Source organism: Pleurodeles waltl, chromosome 2_1 (genome assembly GCF_031143425.1).
Source record: "Pleurodeles waltl isolate 20211129_DDA chromosome 2_1, aPleWal1.hap1.20221129, whole genome shotgun sequence".
NCBI lineage: Eukaryota > Metazoa > Chordata > Amphibia > Caudata > Salamandridae > Pleurodeles > Pleurodeles waltl.
The window spans coordinates 178,751,972-178,768,331 of record NC_090438.1 but is presented as its reverse complement, the minus strand read 5'-3'; the positions used below and the strand labels follow the sequence as shown (position 1 = coordinate 178,768,331).

General features: G+C 44.0%; 1 protein-coding gene across 1 annotated transcript in view; it reads right to left on the bottom strand.

The window, feature by feature from the left end:
* Window positions 1-369: 369 nt before the first annotated feature.
* Window positions 370-16,360, bottom strand: part of LOC138262196 (C1GALT1-specific chaperone 1-like) — a 41,191-nt gene continuing 25,200 nt past the window's right edge. Inside the window, exon 2 of the mRNA XM_069212033.1 lies at window positions 370-5,649. Within this exon, the coding sequence (XP_069068134.1) occupies window positions 4,690-5,643 (954 nt within the window). The 5' untranslated portion in view covers window positions 5,644-5,649 and the 3' untranslated portion in view covers window positions 370-4,689. The remainder of the gene's footprint in view (window positions 5,650-16,360) is intronic.

Sequence of the window (16,360 nt, the reverse complement as noted above, 5' to 3'; positions counted from 1 at the left end):
CTAGCATAGGAGGAGTGACAACTGCTTAGTGAATCGTGCATCTTGTAAAAACATATTTACCTATGACAATTCCTTGATCACCTATAAAATGCTAATGTATGTAGAATGATGCTCTGTAACTTAAGATTCTTGTGATAGTTGCCTTCGACTTGCTGCAACTGGGACTATTTATGTACTACCCTGTAAATCTTTTATATTGCGAATTAATTCATCGGTTTTTACTCTGTTGGTGGTAAAAGTCAATTTAAACAGAAATCAAACCTGTATAAGAAACTAGTAAATGAAAGCGAGTAGAGGTAGAACACTAAAAACCTTGTGGAAATAAAATATGCATTCAATGGTTTACAGATTAAGCAACACAATGAGTGATCCAGTATAAATTATACTTTAATAGCAAATCCATAATTTACATTTATTTTCAAATTGATTTTATATTTTAATGGTGATTTAGATGCACGAAAGAAAACAAGAAAGACGTGTTCCCATAGACCATTCAAAATAAATTAAAAAATTAGCAAAAATATATTTTCAAGATACATCAGATTATACAATTTTAATTTCTCCAATGTATGTAAATATTTACAAAGACAAAAAAAAACAGTGAAGAGAGTAATGCAGTATCATCGAGTTAAGATGACAACTATTATCCAAAATATTTAAACCCTGAAACCAGGAAAATGTGAAGACAAATCTTTGCAGGCAGTTAATCACCATTCAGGGCACAGCAGATATCAGACGATCGAAGGGAGTAATTGATGCTTGAGCGTTGCAGTGCGATCTCACGGTGCGAGGGCATATTTCATTTTAAATCAGTTAAAGGAATGCAGTATACATTCCGTTGTTATACTGCACCCATTTCCACAAATTATTACAAGGCATCAATCTGTCTGCCTGTCAGATGGGTCATTCCACAGGAATAGAGTAGGGTGGTATTTGATCAAGGTCTAGATTTCAAAATCTTGAAGTCTGTCGAACATACCGGGTGCAAACCTTAAAACAGTATCAATTGTTAACAGCACCTAGGCGGTATTCGCATTACACGTTCAAGTCGGTCTGTTGATGCACTGGACCGCACACAAAATTGTGATGATTAATTTGATGGTGATGTGCCCTACTGTGTCTTCTTTAAAGTGTGAATAACCATAATCCGTTATAGAGGGCTGAGTAAGCCTAGGGCAAAAACCGGTCTCACGCCTTAAGACTAAAATAATAACAAGCAAAGTCTAAGGCACAGAGAGTAGTTTACCACTGACAAATATTGGTAAAATTAGATACTCGTAACAATATGGTGTCTAAAAGTGTGCTGCTAGTCTCAGCCTTACCAAGCCACAAGTGAACCTGCGTAGACCATCTCTCATTCAGAGACACAAGCCCACAGCCTGCAAACAATACAAACTTGATGCTAACTCATTCTATAGGACGGATTAAATAGACATGCCTGGTCCACTTACAGGAAGAAAAATAATGCACCGATTCACTTGCGAGTAGCAAAACACATTGGGTCCGATTCACATAGCTATTTGCAAGTATAAGTTGAGATGACATGACCAAATAGCCATTTATGAGCGTAAAAATGACATCTGGGATTCATAAAAGTAGACATTACTCTCGCAAAAAGATTTATTTACACAAACATATTTGGGTAAACTTCTCCAAGGAGTGGCTGTGTAGGAATTCCAGCCCTTAAAATTTGTGTACACTTACAAATGTGGGCATAATTGCAATTTCCCAGACGTTCACTAGTAAACTTGCAAGCTTGGGAACCTTGGCAGATGCAGATCTCTACATATAATTTTAAGAAACGTTAGTGAATTTACAAAAAGAGAGACTGTACCCTTTTGCCATGCCATAAAACTTGGTGTGGTTTTACTCTTTGTTTTTACAAACTAGGCTCCTTTTTGGTGAATTACTTATTTACATAGTTCATCAATATGTATATCTATCAGCATTGTTAAAGGATCAAAATACCAAACTTTAGCTATCAGAAGTATACATTGTGTGAGCATGATGAACCAGCAAGCCGAAATCCTTGTAAAAGAATGCGTTGGCCAAAACACACATATACCAATACCAGTGAAAATTACTTCACTGAATTCCCTCAATTTAGAAGCTCCTTTAGTAAGCATGTTTATAGTATTCATGGCAAAAATAAAAGCATATAAAGCAGCCTAAAAAGGGCACAATATTTACAGAGTGTGCAAAAAATATTACTACACTTTTTCTGCGATCCTATTAAGTTCAGACGAAGGATGTATGTCTGTGCACTTTTGTCTTTTCAGGAGACAGACTGTAAAAACCTTCTGCAGCAATTTCTGAGCACTGCTGTGTTTCGCTGCGATATCCGGGAGGGTAGGATGTCCCGAATCAGCCCTCTTTGTCACACCAAGCAAAATGTAGGTAAGAAGGCTCCTGTCGCCTCGCAGTGAATGCTGGAATCAGCTAGCTGCCTCATATTGAAACAAAACCATTACAGTTTTGCAGATGTGACACAAAACGTTACAGCTACTGAGCAAGATGGCACCTTCAAGTTAAAGCACGGTAAACAAACAGAAGTCTTGAGAAGCCAAAAATATTTTCCGTCTACATTACCAAAAACAAGCAAATGAGCCAATACAGATATCAAATTCATCAGAAACTATTTTTGTAGATTTAGCCAACGACTCAACGTCTATGTCACAAGTGCTTTATTTATCCTGCAAGCAGAATACAGCGCTCTCAGAGAGCTAAGTTGGTTAGATTTTCCTACCATATGGGGCCACCATTCTAGACAGTCGGCAAAATATGATGACTAGAAATTTGGTTAAGCTACCAGATATCTAGTCCTTGTATTATTTGTGCAGTATAATGTAACATATGATCTAACGGAAAATAACCTAATGACATAAAATCACTAGGAAAAGGCTGCTTTCAGACACTGCCTAATATGCTTTAAATCTGTTTTGATTTACTAGACTTTTGATTTGGTTACGTGTGATGTTTAAAAAGAAGGCACATTATGACAATTTCTTGCCCAGTAGGTGAATCCCTCCTTGGTAATATATGAATGCATGAATTAAATTTATAGTTATCTTGCAATAAGTGAAAAAACTAAAATCGTATCCATGATTAAGCATCATGTAGTTTACCTGTTGGAAGTGTAGTGTGGGACAAAGAAACTTAAGAGACTGGGATTCCTCTTGTATCCATGGGTGGCAAGAAGTGGCTCATCTGGGAAGAAAAGGTTGTGCCCTTCACAAACCATTTACATTGCTAGTAATATCCATATATATGTGGGGTCTTATACAAGAAAGAACCCACAGTACAATCCTGGCAGCCAATGCAGCTCACATGCAGTGCTCAAGCTTTCCGAGAAGGAGCTATAATAGAAACATATTCTAATATAACATGACAGATCCCAGGAGTTCTTGCCCAATTACTTTGCTGAACCTTCAATTTTTTGTGTGGAGTAGCAGAGGATGCAGAATGTAACATAATATGTCACGGTAAACACAGAAAGGGCAGTTAAAAGAAGACCATAATGTACATGTATATTAGATAATGATGGTAAAGAAGATTCAACTTCAATGATGAACCCAACACATGTATCCTAAACTAGACCATAAGAATTTCTTTCCTATATGTTAGACGACTTTGCTCTCTCGCTTTGGAGAGTCATGTTCTTGACTACTGGTAGGAAAAGGCTTTTAAATTGTATCATCAATGAATTCAGAGATCTGAGTGAAGAATGCCACCAAATCGCTTTAGCCTGAATAAAAAGCATTAGATGATCACTTAGGAATTTGAACCAGGAGTGCACTAAGTAAAATCAGAAACTTGCAATGCTGTGGAGAAACCATTCAGGAGATAACTTTCCAACGAAAGGACACAACAGGATCTTTGATCACAAGTTGCTCCAATGTAATGCCCTAGAGGTTGAGCCTTTGACAATGGTTCATCTGCACATGCTTCACAGCGCCACCTCTCATTTCAAAGAAAATGTTTCTCTGTACGAAGACTTAAATGCCGACCCTGTATTCCCTTTGGTAAGCAGATAATGTTGCATAACAGGCTACGTGACCACTTGGTGGTTTATACACCATTAAGTTCTAACGCCCGAACATCACCTGTATCAGACAATGTTGCAAATTCATCATTTTACTTTTAGTGAATAAATTAAACTGAATCAAATGTATTTATAGAGGCCATTAAAAATAGGATTCCAATATTCATGGATGGAAGCATTAAGAAATATGCTCTTGGAATGCATCTTTCACATCCAGATTGAAATATGTAGTGATTAAAAATGAGAACTGGCAGCTCCGAGACTATCTTACTCTTCATTCCCCTATCCCAGAAAGGAATCTCCATCCATCAACCATGATTCAGCTTATTCTGTAGCACTCCTAATCCACACTGGATTCAGTTTGCGGTGCCTGGCATGTTCTTTGGAAGGCACATTTGGGCTGTGCAGCTTAATTACTTAATTTGTATTAATGTCAATATGCCCTGATGAAAAAGAACAATATTTGCAGTCATCATTAATAGAGGCCAATGTGTGTTGCCAATACAACTCAAAATTCCAGTTGCTGCATGGATTCCTTTTGTAAAAGGGCAAACTAAATAAAAAATAACATAGCTTTTACAAAATACAAATTTCCACCACCGTTTTCTGTCACTAATTTGTTGATCAGCTGAACCTTCCAGATACTCTTAATCATTGTCCGAACCACTAGGTGGCACAAAAAACAATGCATCATTGAAATTGTGGCCATAAGCTCGGAGCCGGTACACACCGTACATCATGACATGCATGTGGTTTGGGGATATTCCAGTAAAAGAGACAGCCATGTCCGAGCAGCATCCTTCCACCACTTGCTGCGGGCTATTCTCCATTGCCTCTCTGATAAGAGCTCCAACAGATTTTGTGTTGAAAATATCCTTGCCTTCAGAATCCTCTGCATTTTCTGCAAATATTCCACCATACTTCAAACACACTGCCAGCTGCTTATCTTCTGGCAGCTTCCATATCATTCCAGCCTGTTCAGGGCACTTCTCAGAGTCCTTCAAGACCCTATAAAACCGGCTTAAAGATTCTATGCTCAAAACGATACCTCCTTTCATATCCACATACTCAAGTTCTCCAGATTTGATGGTATGGCCTATATAAAAAGGTTGTGTTGGATCTTTTTTTAATAAAAAATACTTCAAATTTTCAATGACAGCAAAAGTCGTGGGTTGTGCCATAAAAAACCAGTTGTAGCTATCTTTGTAATTTTCATACGCATATTGGTAGGCTTTCCTAATCATTTGCCAATCGTCTGTTGTCTCCAGGGAAACTGAGTCGAATACCTTCATGTCTTCGGAACTGAAGAACTCTGCCTTGTCACAGTGCTTGCTCCATGTTTCCTTGACTGCTGCCCAATGACTGAGGTCTTTAGGTTTTACAAGTATGAGGCAATAAACGCGGATGCTGTGACTGAGGTCGAGGCGCTCTGCCTCGGACAGCTTGAGCACTTCTTCCTTGTTGAGTGCTTGAATGTGGTGGTGCTCATGGTGTGTTCTGGTCACCTGACCCGTCTTTATGTGCCCCAGCATTGTCACCACAGCACAGAAGACGCTTCCAATCATGAGACCTTTCACAAAAGAGCTGCTTTCCGAAAGCATTTTTTTCTAAAAAGATACAAACAGGATATGGATCAGTTAACTCTCTGAAAGCATTACGACTGCAAAAAACCACATAATTCTGTACAAAGACTAATGTATTGAGCCGTTAGATCATTATTGAAGGCTATTGAAGATTACTGGTGTAGTAGAACATATTCTTAAAGTACTCTTATCCAAGGTTAGGAGCACAGCAGTTTATTATTTTTAACTGTTTACTGAATTCTGAGAGCTGTAAATAAGAACTGGTCAGTCAGCTATAACATTTTTAATGACTTGAGAGCATGCTAGCTGAGAACAGCAGGGGCTTCTAACATATATCTAGTATTTTAGACCAAGGTATCTAAACCAACAAACTTACCCTACTACCCTGTAGCAAGAGGAGCTCAGCAAAAAACATGACCTGCGTGACTTGTGAAGCACTATTACATATCATGCGTGAGAAGTGTGGAAACATGATCTGCTAATTAAGGGGGGTGACAAGCTAGCACAACCTGAACACTGCACTCTGCGTGGGAATATAGCATAAATTCAATAACAGTAACAATTGTTATTTACATCTCAGACACCACAGCAGCATGGTGTGAAGCAGTCAGAACCCTTTCAGGTGGTCACAGGAAAGGCAGGGGCGACTGGGTCCCAAACCTGTTTGTCACTGTGGTCCGTCTTGCATATGACTCTGAAAACTGTACAACAATTTCCACACTTGACCTGATGAGTAGCGAGGGGGAGCAGGCACAAGCTTCTCAGGGAGGTAGTGGGAGGACAAGAGCCAAGAACTCCACATCCCACCAACAAACAAAATACAGTAATATTCAGGCCCAGAGCTTATCTTTCATTGAAAAAGTAAGTACTGTATTCTAACTGCAGAATCAAATACAACACAATACGAAGAGTAAGTTATACAGGGTCGCCATAAATTGTGTTCCAACTGTGAAGCACTACATCCTCACTATTTCTTGGTAACCTGTCTCCCTCTTGTTATGGTTGAAATGTTGCTTTTGCTGTCCTCCAATAAACTTTGGCAGTGTTTCCCATAATGTGGGTCGCATGCTGATTTTTGATGGGTTGAAAAGTCAGTGCAATTCATAAAGATGCCTTTGAATTCAGTGTTTAACTTGTCACATTTGCCGTGATTCAAATATTATGCAGCTTTATTCTTTTACTATGGGGATTGGTGTTTCCTCTCACTTTGCAATCAGTTAAAGAAAAGTAGTTTTAAAAGTGAATTAGGTGACGATGTAGAATGTTATTTTTGTGTTATACACAATAAAAAGCAAATACCTGTAAATGAACTGTATGCATCCAGCAGTTAGGAAAGCAAAAATCAACCACTTTCTTTGTAATTGCAAAATGTGCTGAAAATATAGATTTTAATTGGGGGGGAAAAACGAGACACTTACTTGGTGATGCAAAAATAATAAATATTCATGTAAACCCGATTTCCACACTATCATTAGTATGCTTTTGTGGGGACCACAGCCGCAGCCTTACTCACGACATGGTTTGCAGGACAGCCGTGGTGGGATGGAACTGTGTTAGTACTGGTCTCTGGCAGTGGCAGCTACAGACAAGCAGTCAGCGGTGTCAGCTGTGGCCTACAGATTGGATCCCTCACGTTGATCTGTCAGGTGGCTGCAGCCTGCAGGTCGATCAGTGCTCTTTGAATTGGCAGTGACGAATCGGCAGTGACTTGGCTCTTCTCGTTGACAGCAGCAAGCTGCTGAGCAACTTGAGAATACAAACTCTCGTACAATCTTGATAAAACTTACAAACTCTGCACAAAGCACGGGTCACTCACGGCTCACTCTTCTTGGGTCGTCAGCTTTCCCAGGGTGCTCCTCATGCCAGGAACAAGCAGGGCTTCTCTTTCGGGACAGTCTCTCCTCTAACAAGGCCTCACACACGTCTTGTCTCCATCAGTAGGCACATTTCTACATTTGTTAGAGGGACGGTTAGAAATGGGGTCTTTGGCTAGCAGTTAGGTTACCACCTGTCCAAGCAAGAGCCTCACTCTAGTCAGGGTAAGTCACACACACTCCAAATTATCCTGTGCCCACCCTCTGGTAGCTTGGCACTGAGCAGTCAGGCTTAACATAGAAGGCAATGTGTGAAGTATTTGTGCAATATACAATAACACCATATAGCACCACAAAAATACACCACAAAGTATCTAGAAAAATATATAATATTTATCTGGACATTTGCAGGTCAAAACGATTGAAGATGCAATAAGTAAATGTAGAGATATCACTGAAAAGTGATATAAAGTGTATAAAGCCTTTTTAAAGCAAACAAAGTCTCTTTTAAGCACAAAGTACCAGGTTTGCGTGAAAAATCTCTGCAATGCGCCGTAGAGGAGGAAAAGCGTGGAAACAAAGGGGGTGTGCGTCGATTTCTCAGGCCGCATGCGGTGATGCGTTGTTTAGTTTCCACGCTGGGACGGCTGTATGTCGATTTCCAGCGCTTGGTCGTGAATCCTCTTCAGGTTGTGGGGTTTTCAGATGCCCCGGTGTCTGTGCGTGGAATCCTGGGCTCGCGAAGCGAAGTCACAAGTGATGCGTCTGTCCGGTGGGCGTTGCCTGGAAATTTCTTCCGCATGGCAGGCGCTGCGTCGATTTCCCCTCTGGAAGTTGGGCTGTCGTCGTCCCAGGTCGGCTGTGTGTCGATCCGGTGGGCCGTGCGTCAAAGTTCCGGTCGCAACAGAGGCGCTGCATCAATCTTCTCCTGGCGAAGTCGCGCTGCGTCGTTCCGGTTTGGTGTGCAGTGAATTTCTCACCGCGGGGCAGGCTGTGCGTCGGTTTTAGCAAGCTGTGCGTTGAATTTTCGCCGGACAAGTAGTCCAGTTGCAAGAGAGAAGTCTTTTTGGTCCTGAAACTTCAGGGAACAGGAGGCAAGCTATATCCAAGCCCTGGGAGAGCACTTCTTCATCACAGCCAGGGAGCAGCAAGGCAGCAGGGCAACAGCAAGGCAGCAGTCCTTCACAGAAAGTAGTCAGGTAAATCCTTTGGGCAGCCAGGCAGGTCTTCTTGGCAGGATGCAGGTTCTGGTTACAAGTTTCTTCTCCAGGAAGTGTGAGTTGGAAGGAGCAGAGGCCCTGTTTATATACCCAAATGTGTCTTTGAAGTGGGGGGGACTTGAAAGGGTGGCTTAGAAGTGCACCAGGTCCCCTTTCAGTTCAATCCTATCTGCCAGGGTGCCAGTAGGGGGTGTGGCAGTCCTTTGTGTGAGAGCAGGCCCTCCACCCTCCCAGCCCAGGAAGAACCATTCAAAATGTAGATGTATACAAGTGAGGCTGAGTATCCTGTGTTTGGGGTGTGTCTGAGTGAATGCACAAGGAGCTGTCAACTAAACCCAGCCATACGTGGATTGTAAGGCACACAAAGATTTAAGTGCAGAGAAATGCTCACTTTCTAAAAGTGACATTTCTAAAATAGTAATATTAAATCCTACTTCACCACTCTTTTCCATTCTGGCCATACTAAATATGACCTTCCTACTCCTTTCCGATCAGCAGCTACCACTCAAACAATATATGATGACAGCCTCAATGTTAGCCTATGAAGGGAGCAGGCCTCACAGCAGTGTAAAAACGAATGTGGGAGTTTTACACTACCAGGACATGTAAACTACATAGGGACATGTCCTGCCTTTTACCTACACAGCACCCTGCCCTATGGGTTACCATGGGCATACCTTAAGGGGGTCTTATATGTAGAAAAAGGGGAGTTTTAGGCTTGGCAAGTACTTTTAAATGCCCTGTCGAATTGGCAGTGAAACTGCACACACAGGCCTTGCAATGGCAGGCTTGAGACAAGGTTAAGGGGCTACTTAAGTGGGTGGCACAAGCAGTGCTGCAGGCCCACTAGTAGCATTTAATCTACAGGCCGTGGGCACATATAGCGCACACTACTAGGACTTATAAGTAAATTAAATAGTCCAGTTGGGTATGATCCAATGTTACCATGTTTAAAGGGAGAGAGCATATTTACTTTAGCACTGTTCTAAAATACAGCAAAAACCGTGTCCAAAAAAGTGGGGTGAGGCAGGCAATACATGAGGGGTGACCACCCTAAGGCTGTCAGGTCTAACATGTGCCCCCCAAACCCCCCCCCCCCAAGCTGAAAGTGGGGAGAGCTACCCAACCTCCTGGGAGATGTTATCGCTAAGGCGGAAGTATCTGGAGAGACCATCAGCATTGACGTGGTCAATCCCCGGGCGATGCTTCACCGTAAAGTCCATCCTCTGTATAGAAATGGACCACCTCAAGAGTTTTGGATTCTCGCCCCTCATCTACATGAGCCATCTGAGGGGCCTGTGGTCTGTCTGAACCCGGAAGGGAGTCCCAAACAGGTAGAGTCTTAACTTCTTCAGTGCTCAGACCACAGCAAAATGCTTCTTTCTCAATAGCACTCCACCTCTGTTCCCGTGGTAATAGCTTTCTGCTAATAAAGGCTACTGGTTGGTCTGAGCCCTCATTTAGCTGTGCTAGAACAACCCCTATGCAGTGCTCTGAATTGTCTGTCTGCACAATAAATTCCTGGGAGTAGTCAGGGGCCTTAAGCATGGGGCCGTGCAAATGGCTTCCTTCAGAGAATCAAATGGTTTCTGACAAGCCTCTGTCCAATTCACCAACCTAGGTTGTTTCTTGGAAGTGAGTTCTGTCAAGGGTGACACAATGGTACCATAGCCCTTGACAAATCTGCAGTAGTATCCAGTGAGGTCTACAAAGGCTCTTACTTCAGTCTGTGTTCTAGGTGGTTGCCAGGCCTTGATAGTTTCAAACCTGGCCTAGAGTGGCTGCACCTTGCCACCACCTACTAGGTGTCCGAAGTACACCACGGAACCCGGTCCAATCAGGCACTTAATAGCCTTGATGGTCAGGCCTGCCTGTTGCAGAGCCTGAAGCACCTCCTTGAGGTGGAGCAGGTGTTCCTCCCAGCTGGAACTGTAGACAGCTATGCCATCCAGGTAGGCTGCACAGTAGGCATGCTTGCCAGTTAGGAGCCCGCTAACCAACCGTTGGAAGGTAGCGGGGGCATTTTTCATCCCAAGTGGCATCACCCGGAACTGGTAATGGCCATCAGGTGTAGACAATGCTGATCTCTCTTTGCCCCCCTCAGTCAGAGCTATCTGCCAGTACCCTGAAGTAAGATCAAATGTACTCAGGAACGTGGCAGCGCCTAGTCTGTCAACGAGTTCATCAGGGAATGGGGGTGAGCATCCGTCAGTGTGACCTCAGTAGTCCACGCAGAGCCTGAGTTCTGGCTTCGCACCGGGGGCAGCAGCCTTAAAATCCAGCACCACAGGGCTGGCCCAGGTACTACTGGATTTCTAAATAACCCCTAAAGTCAACATCTTGGAGACCTCCTCCTTGATGCTGGCCTTCACATTATCCAATAACCTGTAAATTTTGTTCTTCACAGGGAGACTGTCACCTGTGTCAATGTCATGAACACATAGGTGGGTCAGTCCAGGAGTAAGGGAGAACAGGAAGGAGAACTGCTCTAACAGCTCATAGCAGTCTCCTCTCTTGTTTAGAGTCGTCAGGGAGTCCGAGAGAATGACACCCTCCACTGACGCATCACCTTCTTTGGCAGCGAGGAGGTCGGGGAGAGATTCCCTCTCATCTTCCATGCCCTCATCTGTGACCAGGAGCATACTGATCTCAGACCTTTCAAAGTGAGGTTTGAGCCTGTTGTGATGGAGGACCCTTAGGGTGTGCCTAGGGGTCTTGAGGTCCACTAGGTAAGTGGCCTCCCCCTTACGCTCCTTGATCTCAAAGGGGCCAGTCCAGCGGTCCTGGAGAGCCCTGGGCTCTACTGGCTCCATCACCTAAACCTTGTCTCCATGTGAGAACTCAACCAGAGTGGTCTTCCGGTCATACCACTCCATCACCTCTTGCCTGGCCTCAGGGTTACTCTTGGACTGCTTCCAGAAGCGTTGGGTTTGGTTGCGGAGGGCCAGCATGCAGCTGACCACATCCTGGGGAGGTGTCTTGGGAGCCTTCTCCCAGCCCTATTTAACAATGCTTTGACAGGGTGACCATAGAGAAGCTCAAAGGGGCTGAACCCCACCCCTTTCTGGGGCACCTCTCTGTAAGCAAACAGGCATGGTAAGAGGACATCCCACTTACGCCTCATGGCTTCAATCATGCTCTTCAGGGTCTTGTCAAATCTCTCAACAAGCCCACTGGATTGAAGATGATAAGGGGTGGTAAACCAATAGGTCACCCCACACTCATCCCACATGGACTTCATGTATGCAGACAGGAAGTTTGTGCCTCTGTCAGACACAACCTCCTTAGGGAATCCTACACGGGTAAATATTCCCAGCAGGGCTCTGGTCACCACCGGTGCAGTCACTGTTCTCAGCGAGATTGCCTCTGGGTAGCGGGTGGCATGGTCCACCAAAACCAGGATAAACCTGTTGCCCAAGGCAGTTTTGGGGTCCAAGGGACCAACAATGTCGATGCCCACCCATTCAAAGGGGGTGCCAATCATGGGGAGTGGGAGCAGGGGAGCCTTAAGCTTTTTCCCTGTCTTCCCACTAGCCTGGAAGGTGGGGCAAGCTCTGCAGAAATTATCTGAGGCTAACCTCATTCTGGGCCAATAGAAGTGGGTGACAAGCCCGTTAATGGTCTTGTCTTGGCCCAGACGTCCTGCCAGTGGGATACGTGAGCCAGACCCAGTAGGAAGGCCCGGTAACACTGGGGGACCACCAGCACACATGCTGCCGCAGGACCAGGAACCTTATGGTCACTGTAAATGCGATCATTCTCCCAGTAAATATGGTGAGTACCTGAGGCGTCACCTGCTGCTTCGGCTGTGGCCTGTCGCCTCAGACCCTCAAGGGTGGGGCATTCCTTCTGTGCCTTGGAGAATTCTGCGCTGGTTGGCACACCATCTACTTGCCAGTTCAGGTAGGTTACCCAGGTCATCTATGTGGATTTGGATGTCTACTCCTTTGAGGGAACTGTACACCAAACACATCTGCGTGCTGAACATTTTTTGAGGGAGCATGGAAGAGCTGTTAGGGTTCATTCTAGGGCACACCTGTGGACTCCCACTTCACTTAGGGATTTGAAGAAATTTCTGGGTCTTACGTTCAAAATGAGGATAGAGCACAAATCAAGTGTACTATCCTATTGCTTTACTCACAAGGTTTGGGTATCATCCAGCTTCAGACTGGTCATGAGCAGAGATCGGTTTCTGCTTTTGTAGTGTATGCCGCATTTCAATGATAATTCTTCTGTATTTCCCCGGGGCCATCCAGACCATGACAGGTTGTCTGACATTCAGCCTGTTGTGAAACATTTGCCTGACAAAAGTTTCCAGAGATTTAAACTCCTGGAAAGAATATAGCCATTGATCTTTTCCAAAGAGCAGCTGCTGTTCAGGCAGTATATACTGAACAAAAGAGTTTGTTATGGCATCAAAATGTATATGCTGTGTGAGAGCTCTACCTCTTATGTATACAGCCTAAGAGTGTATACAGGGAAGGACGCCACTCTAAATCCTGCATGTTGGCCTTCCACGCTATAAGCCACAGCAAAGATTGTATGGGAGCCTGTCCAAGCACTCCTTCATAAAAGGTTATAACCTTTATGTGGACAACTTCTGTACAGAAGTAGAGCTGTTCAGCATTCTGTACAAAGCTGGCACTGTGGCATGTGGTTCAGTGTGATGTGGCTGCAAAGGATTCCTGCAGAAGCTTGTTTGTAAGGTCTAAAAATCCCAGAGTACTGTGTTGCGTTCCAACAAACTGCTCGCTGTCTAATTCTCCAATAGGAGAGATGTGTAACTGTCACTTCAATCCATGATGAGATCACTTCCCTAGTCACAGGCCAAAGGAAGACCAATGTTTTCCCTGATTTTCAGTTGATCATCATTCAAAGTCTTACTGTTGACAAAGCAGTAGCCTCCACTTCATCTGCTGTTGAGGAAGTAGTAAAGCTGCAGGATCGGCACTTTGCCGACAGCATACCCGCAACAGTGAGAAAGACTCAAACATTTAGTTGTTGCAGAGTCTGCTCTAAGCAAGTAGAGAGGCTGGGGACTCGCTGTTACTGTCCCAAGTACTAATCTCAGCCAGGGCTGTTTTTCAACTTACTTTACTAGTACCATACAAAAGGAAAGTATTGGGAAATGGATTGAGGCATCCTAGCATAAACCTTCAGTGGCTATGCATGAATACATACCTTCCATTGGTCACTATTTTACTAGACAAGCAATATTTCAAATTGTTTCCTCCAGCTGAGAAATCTTTGACTTGCTTATGAGCCACTTGACACTTATCTGCCATGAGAATGAGTTAGATATTCGTTTGCTGCATGCAAGTACATTACAGTAACCATACTGGAACATAGGCAACATTGTCACAGAGAAGCCTAAGCAGCAATACCTGAACCTTTAGTAGTTTTTGAAATGCTCTTTAGAGATCTTAGGTCAGTCTTCCCCAGCATGCTTACCTTAATTGCAAAGGTAGATATGCTCACTACGTTTGGGTAATATAGGCCTTGAGGCATCCTTGGACAACCCCCAACTCACATCCACAAACTGGAAAGAGTTGGATTTAGCACAGTGTGCGCGCTAAAGGCACATGAAATAAACATTTTGAGTTTCAGGTAGTTGCCACAGAAAACATTAATAACGGTTCACTTGGCAAGTGTATAGGATCAGGACAGTGAAGAGGAAAGACATCAACAGGTAAGAAAAGCTTAGGCTAATTGCGCTTTCACAGGGATATCACATAGGTAGAAGGCAGATAGTCAAGGTAGTAAAGATACACATGTTCTCACTTCATCTTTACTAAAGCACTCAACTTCATTAGGGCCTCACTCACTTTGATACCCAATTAATCCCTAAATCAACTAAGCAGATAACTTCAAACCATACAGAGCGCATGAGCCAGGCACACACACATACACACACACACACACACACCCTCCCCCCCCCCCCCCATCAACAAGTTTCCCTGGCTCCCCATCCACAGCTCTCCTAAAACTCCTGCTACACACATCCAAAGTCGCAAGCAACACTGGCCTGGCATACAACAAGACTGCCTTGGGTTTCAGAAACCTCCCTGACACTTCTCCTCAGCCAGACTGCTACACGCACATATTCCATGCATACACAGTAGCATAACAAGCAGAAGTGACTTCTCCTACGTTTCCCTAAAAATATGGAATGACCTGCCCTCACTCATCCACACCGCATCTAAAATTCCTGCAATCCCCATGAAGCGGAAGACTTGGCTTTTCCACTAGGTGAGTCCATGGATCAGCCTACGTCGGCAGGAGGATACATTCCCGGGTGGTAGCAAGCTTTACAAATACACATAGCATTTAAGAGAACTCTGCATCCAACAGTACACATATGAGTCACATTTGTGTCCTGCTTACAATGTTCAGCCTCCATCATAACATGGTAGATACTCTGTAAAGCATCTGTCTTGCAGTGAACAATCACAGTACTGCACATATTGGTGGACAGGAAATATGCAACGGTCTCACCGAGTACCAGGCGTGCTAAAAGCTAACATCCTTCGTAGTTTAGAACATGCACTTTAGGGAACTTAGGACTGTCTTCCTCAGCAGGTTTACCTCAGTTTCAAGGGCAGATATGCTCACTCAGTTCGAGGAATCTAGGCATTAATGCATTCTTAGACAGCCCACAACTCCCACCCACAAACTGGAAGGAGTAGGATTAAGCACAGTGAGTGTGCTACAGGCCCATTAAAGAAACGTCTTCCTGAGCCTCATGTGGCTCTCAAGGTATGTAAAGTTTCACTGCGCATGTGTTTGGTAATGCTCAAAACAATGAAAGTGGCAGATACTTAACAGCAAGTAAAAAAAGAAGGTACATTTTTTGTGAAGGCTGTTGACGCACCAACCTTTAATATGTCTGGCTACATGCTTGTACAGGTTTGCTTGAGGTGTGTTAATGTGCAAGTTGGTTAATGACTGGGTGAGAGGTAGGTTGATTTGGGATGCCATCCTGCTACGTATGAATTTGGTGGGTTCTTGAATGGTGGCTGTGAGAAATTGGGTTGTTGGTTGACTAGGGTACGAGCCCAGGTGAAGCGGTAACCACAATCCTTGTAAGGGTGAGGCACAGGCCAATCTTAAATTAACCTGTGCTCAACCCTCTGGTAGCTTGTGTGAGAGAGGGCCTCTTTTTGACATGGTTATTCTCCCACTTTTTGCCTGATGTTGATGTGGTCTAGAAATTGTAGTGCCCAGGGCCAGAGCTCTTTCCCTAGATCTGTTGTTATGCACTGGCACAATTGGATAAATGTCAACATCAGGGCAGTGCGCGCTCTACGGGTGACTAGAATGCAAAAACCTAACAATTTCAAGCTAACAATGTATACATTGTGCTGATATGATGTTGTTTAACCTTTTGCATTACAAAGTTCAATCCTGAAGACTTATGTTCAGCATACAAATAAATACTGTTCACATGCAATATACTGCTGCAGGCTTTCAGACTGTGTCAGGGTGTGGTCCCCTTCCAGGGCCTTCTAGAAGCTTTACCTGCAGCATGCCTGGGTGTGGTTGGTGGGCTGGGCTAAGACTCTATTAAAGGGAGCCAGCCCAGCTCCACATGCTCACTATTCAGAGGTCCCGGTGCAGAGCAGCAGCAACTTCCTGAGCTCCTGTTCCGGAGGCCTACTTTGATCTTCCAGGCCTTTGCCCTTCATTTACATTGGCGATTCT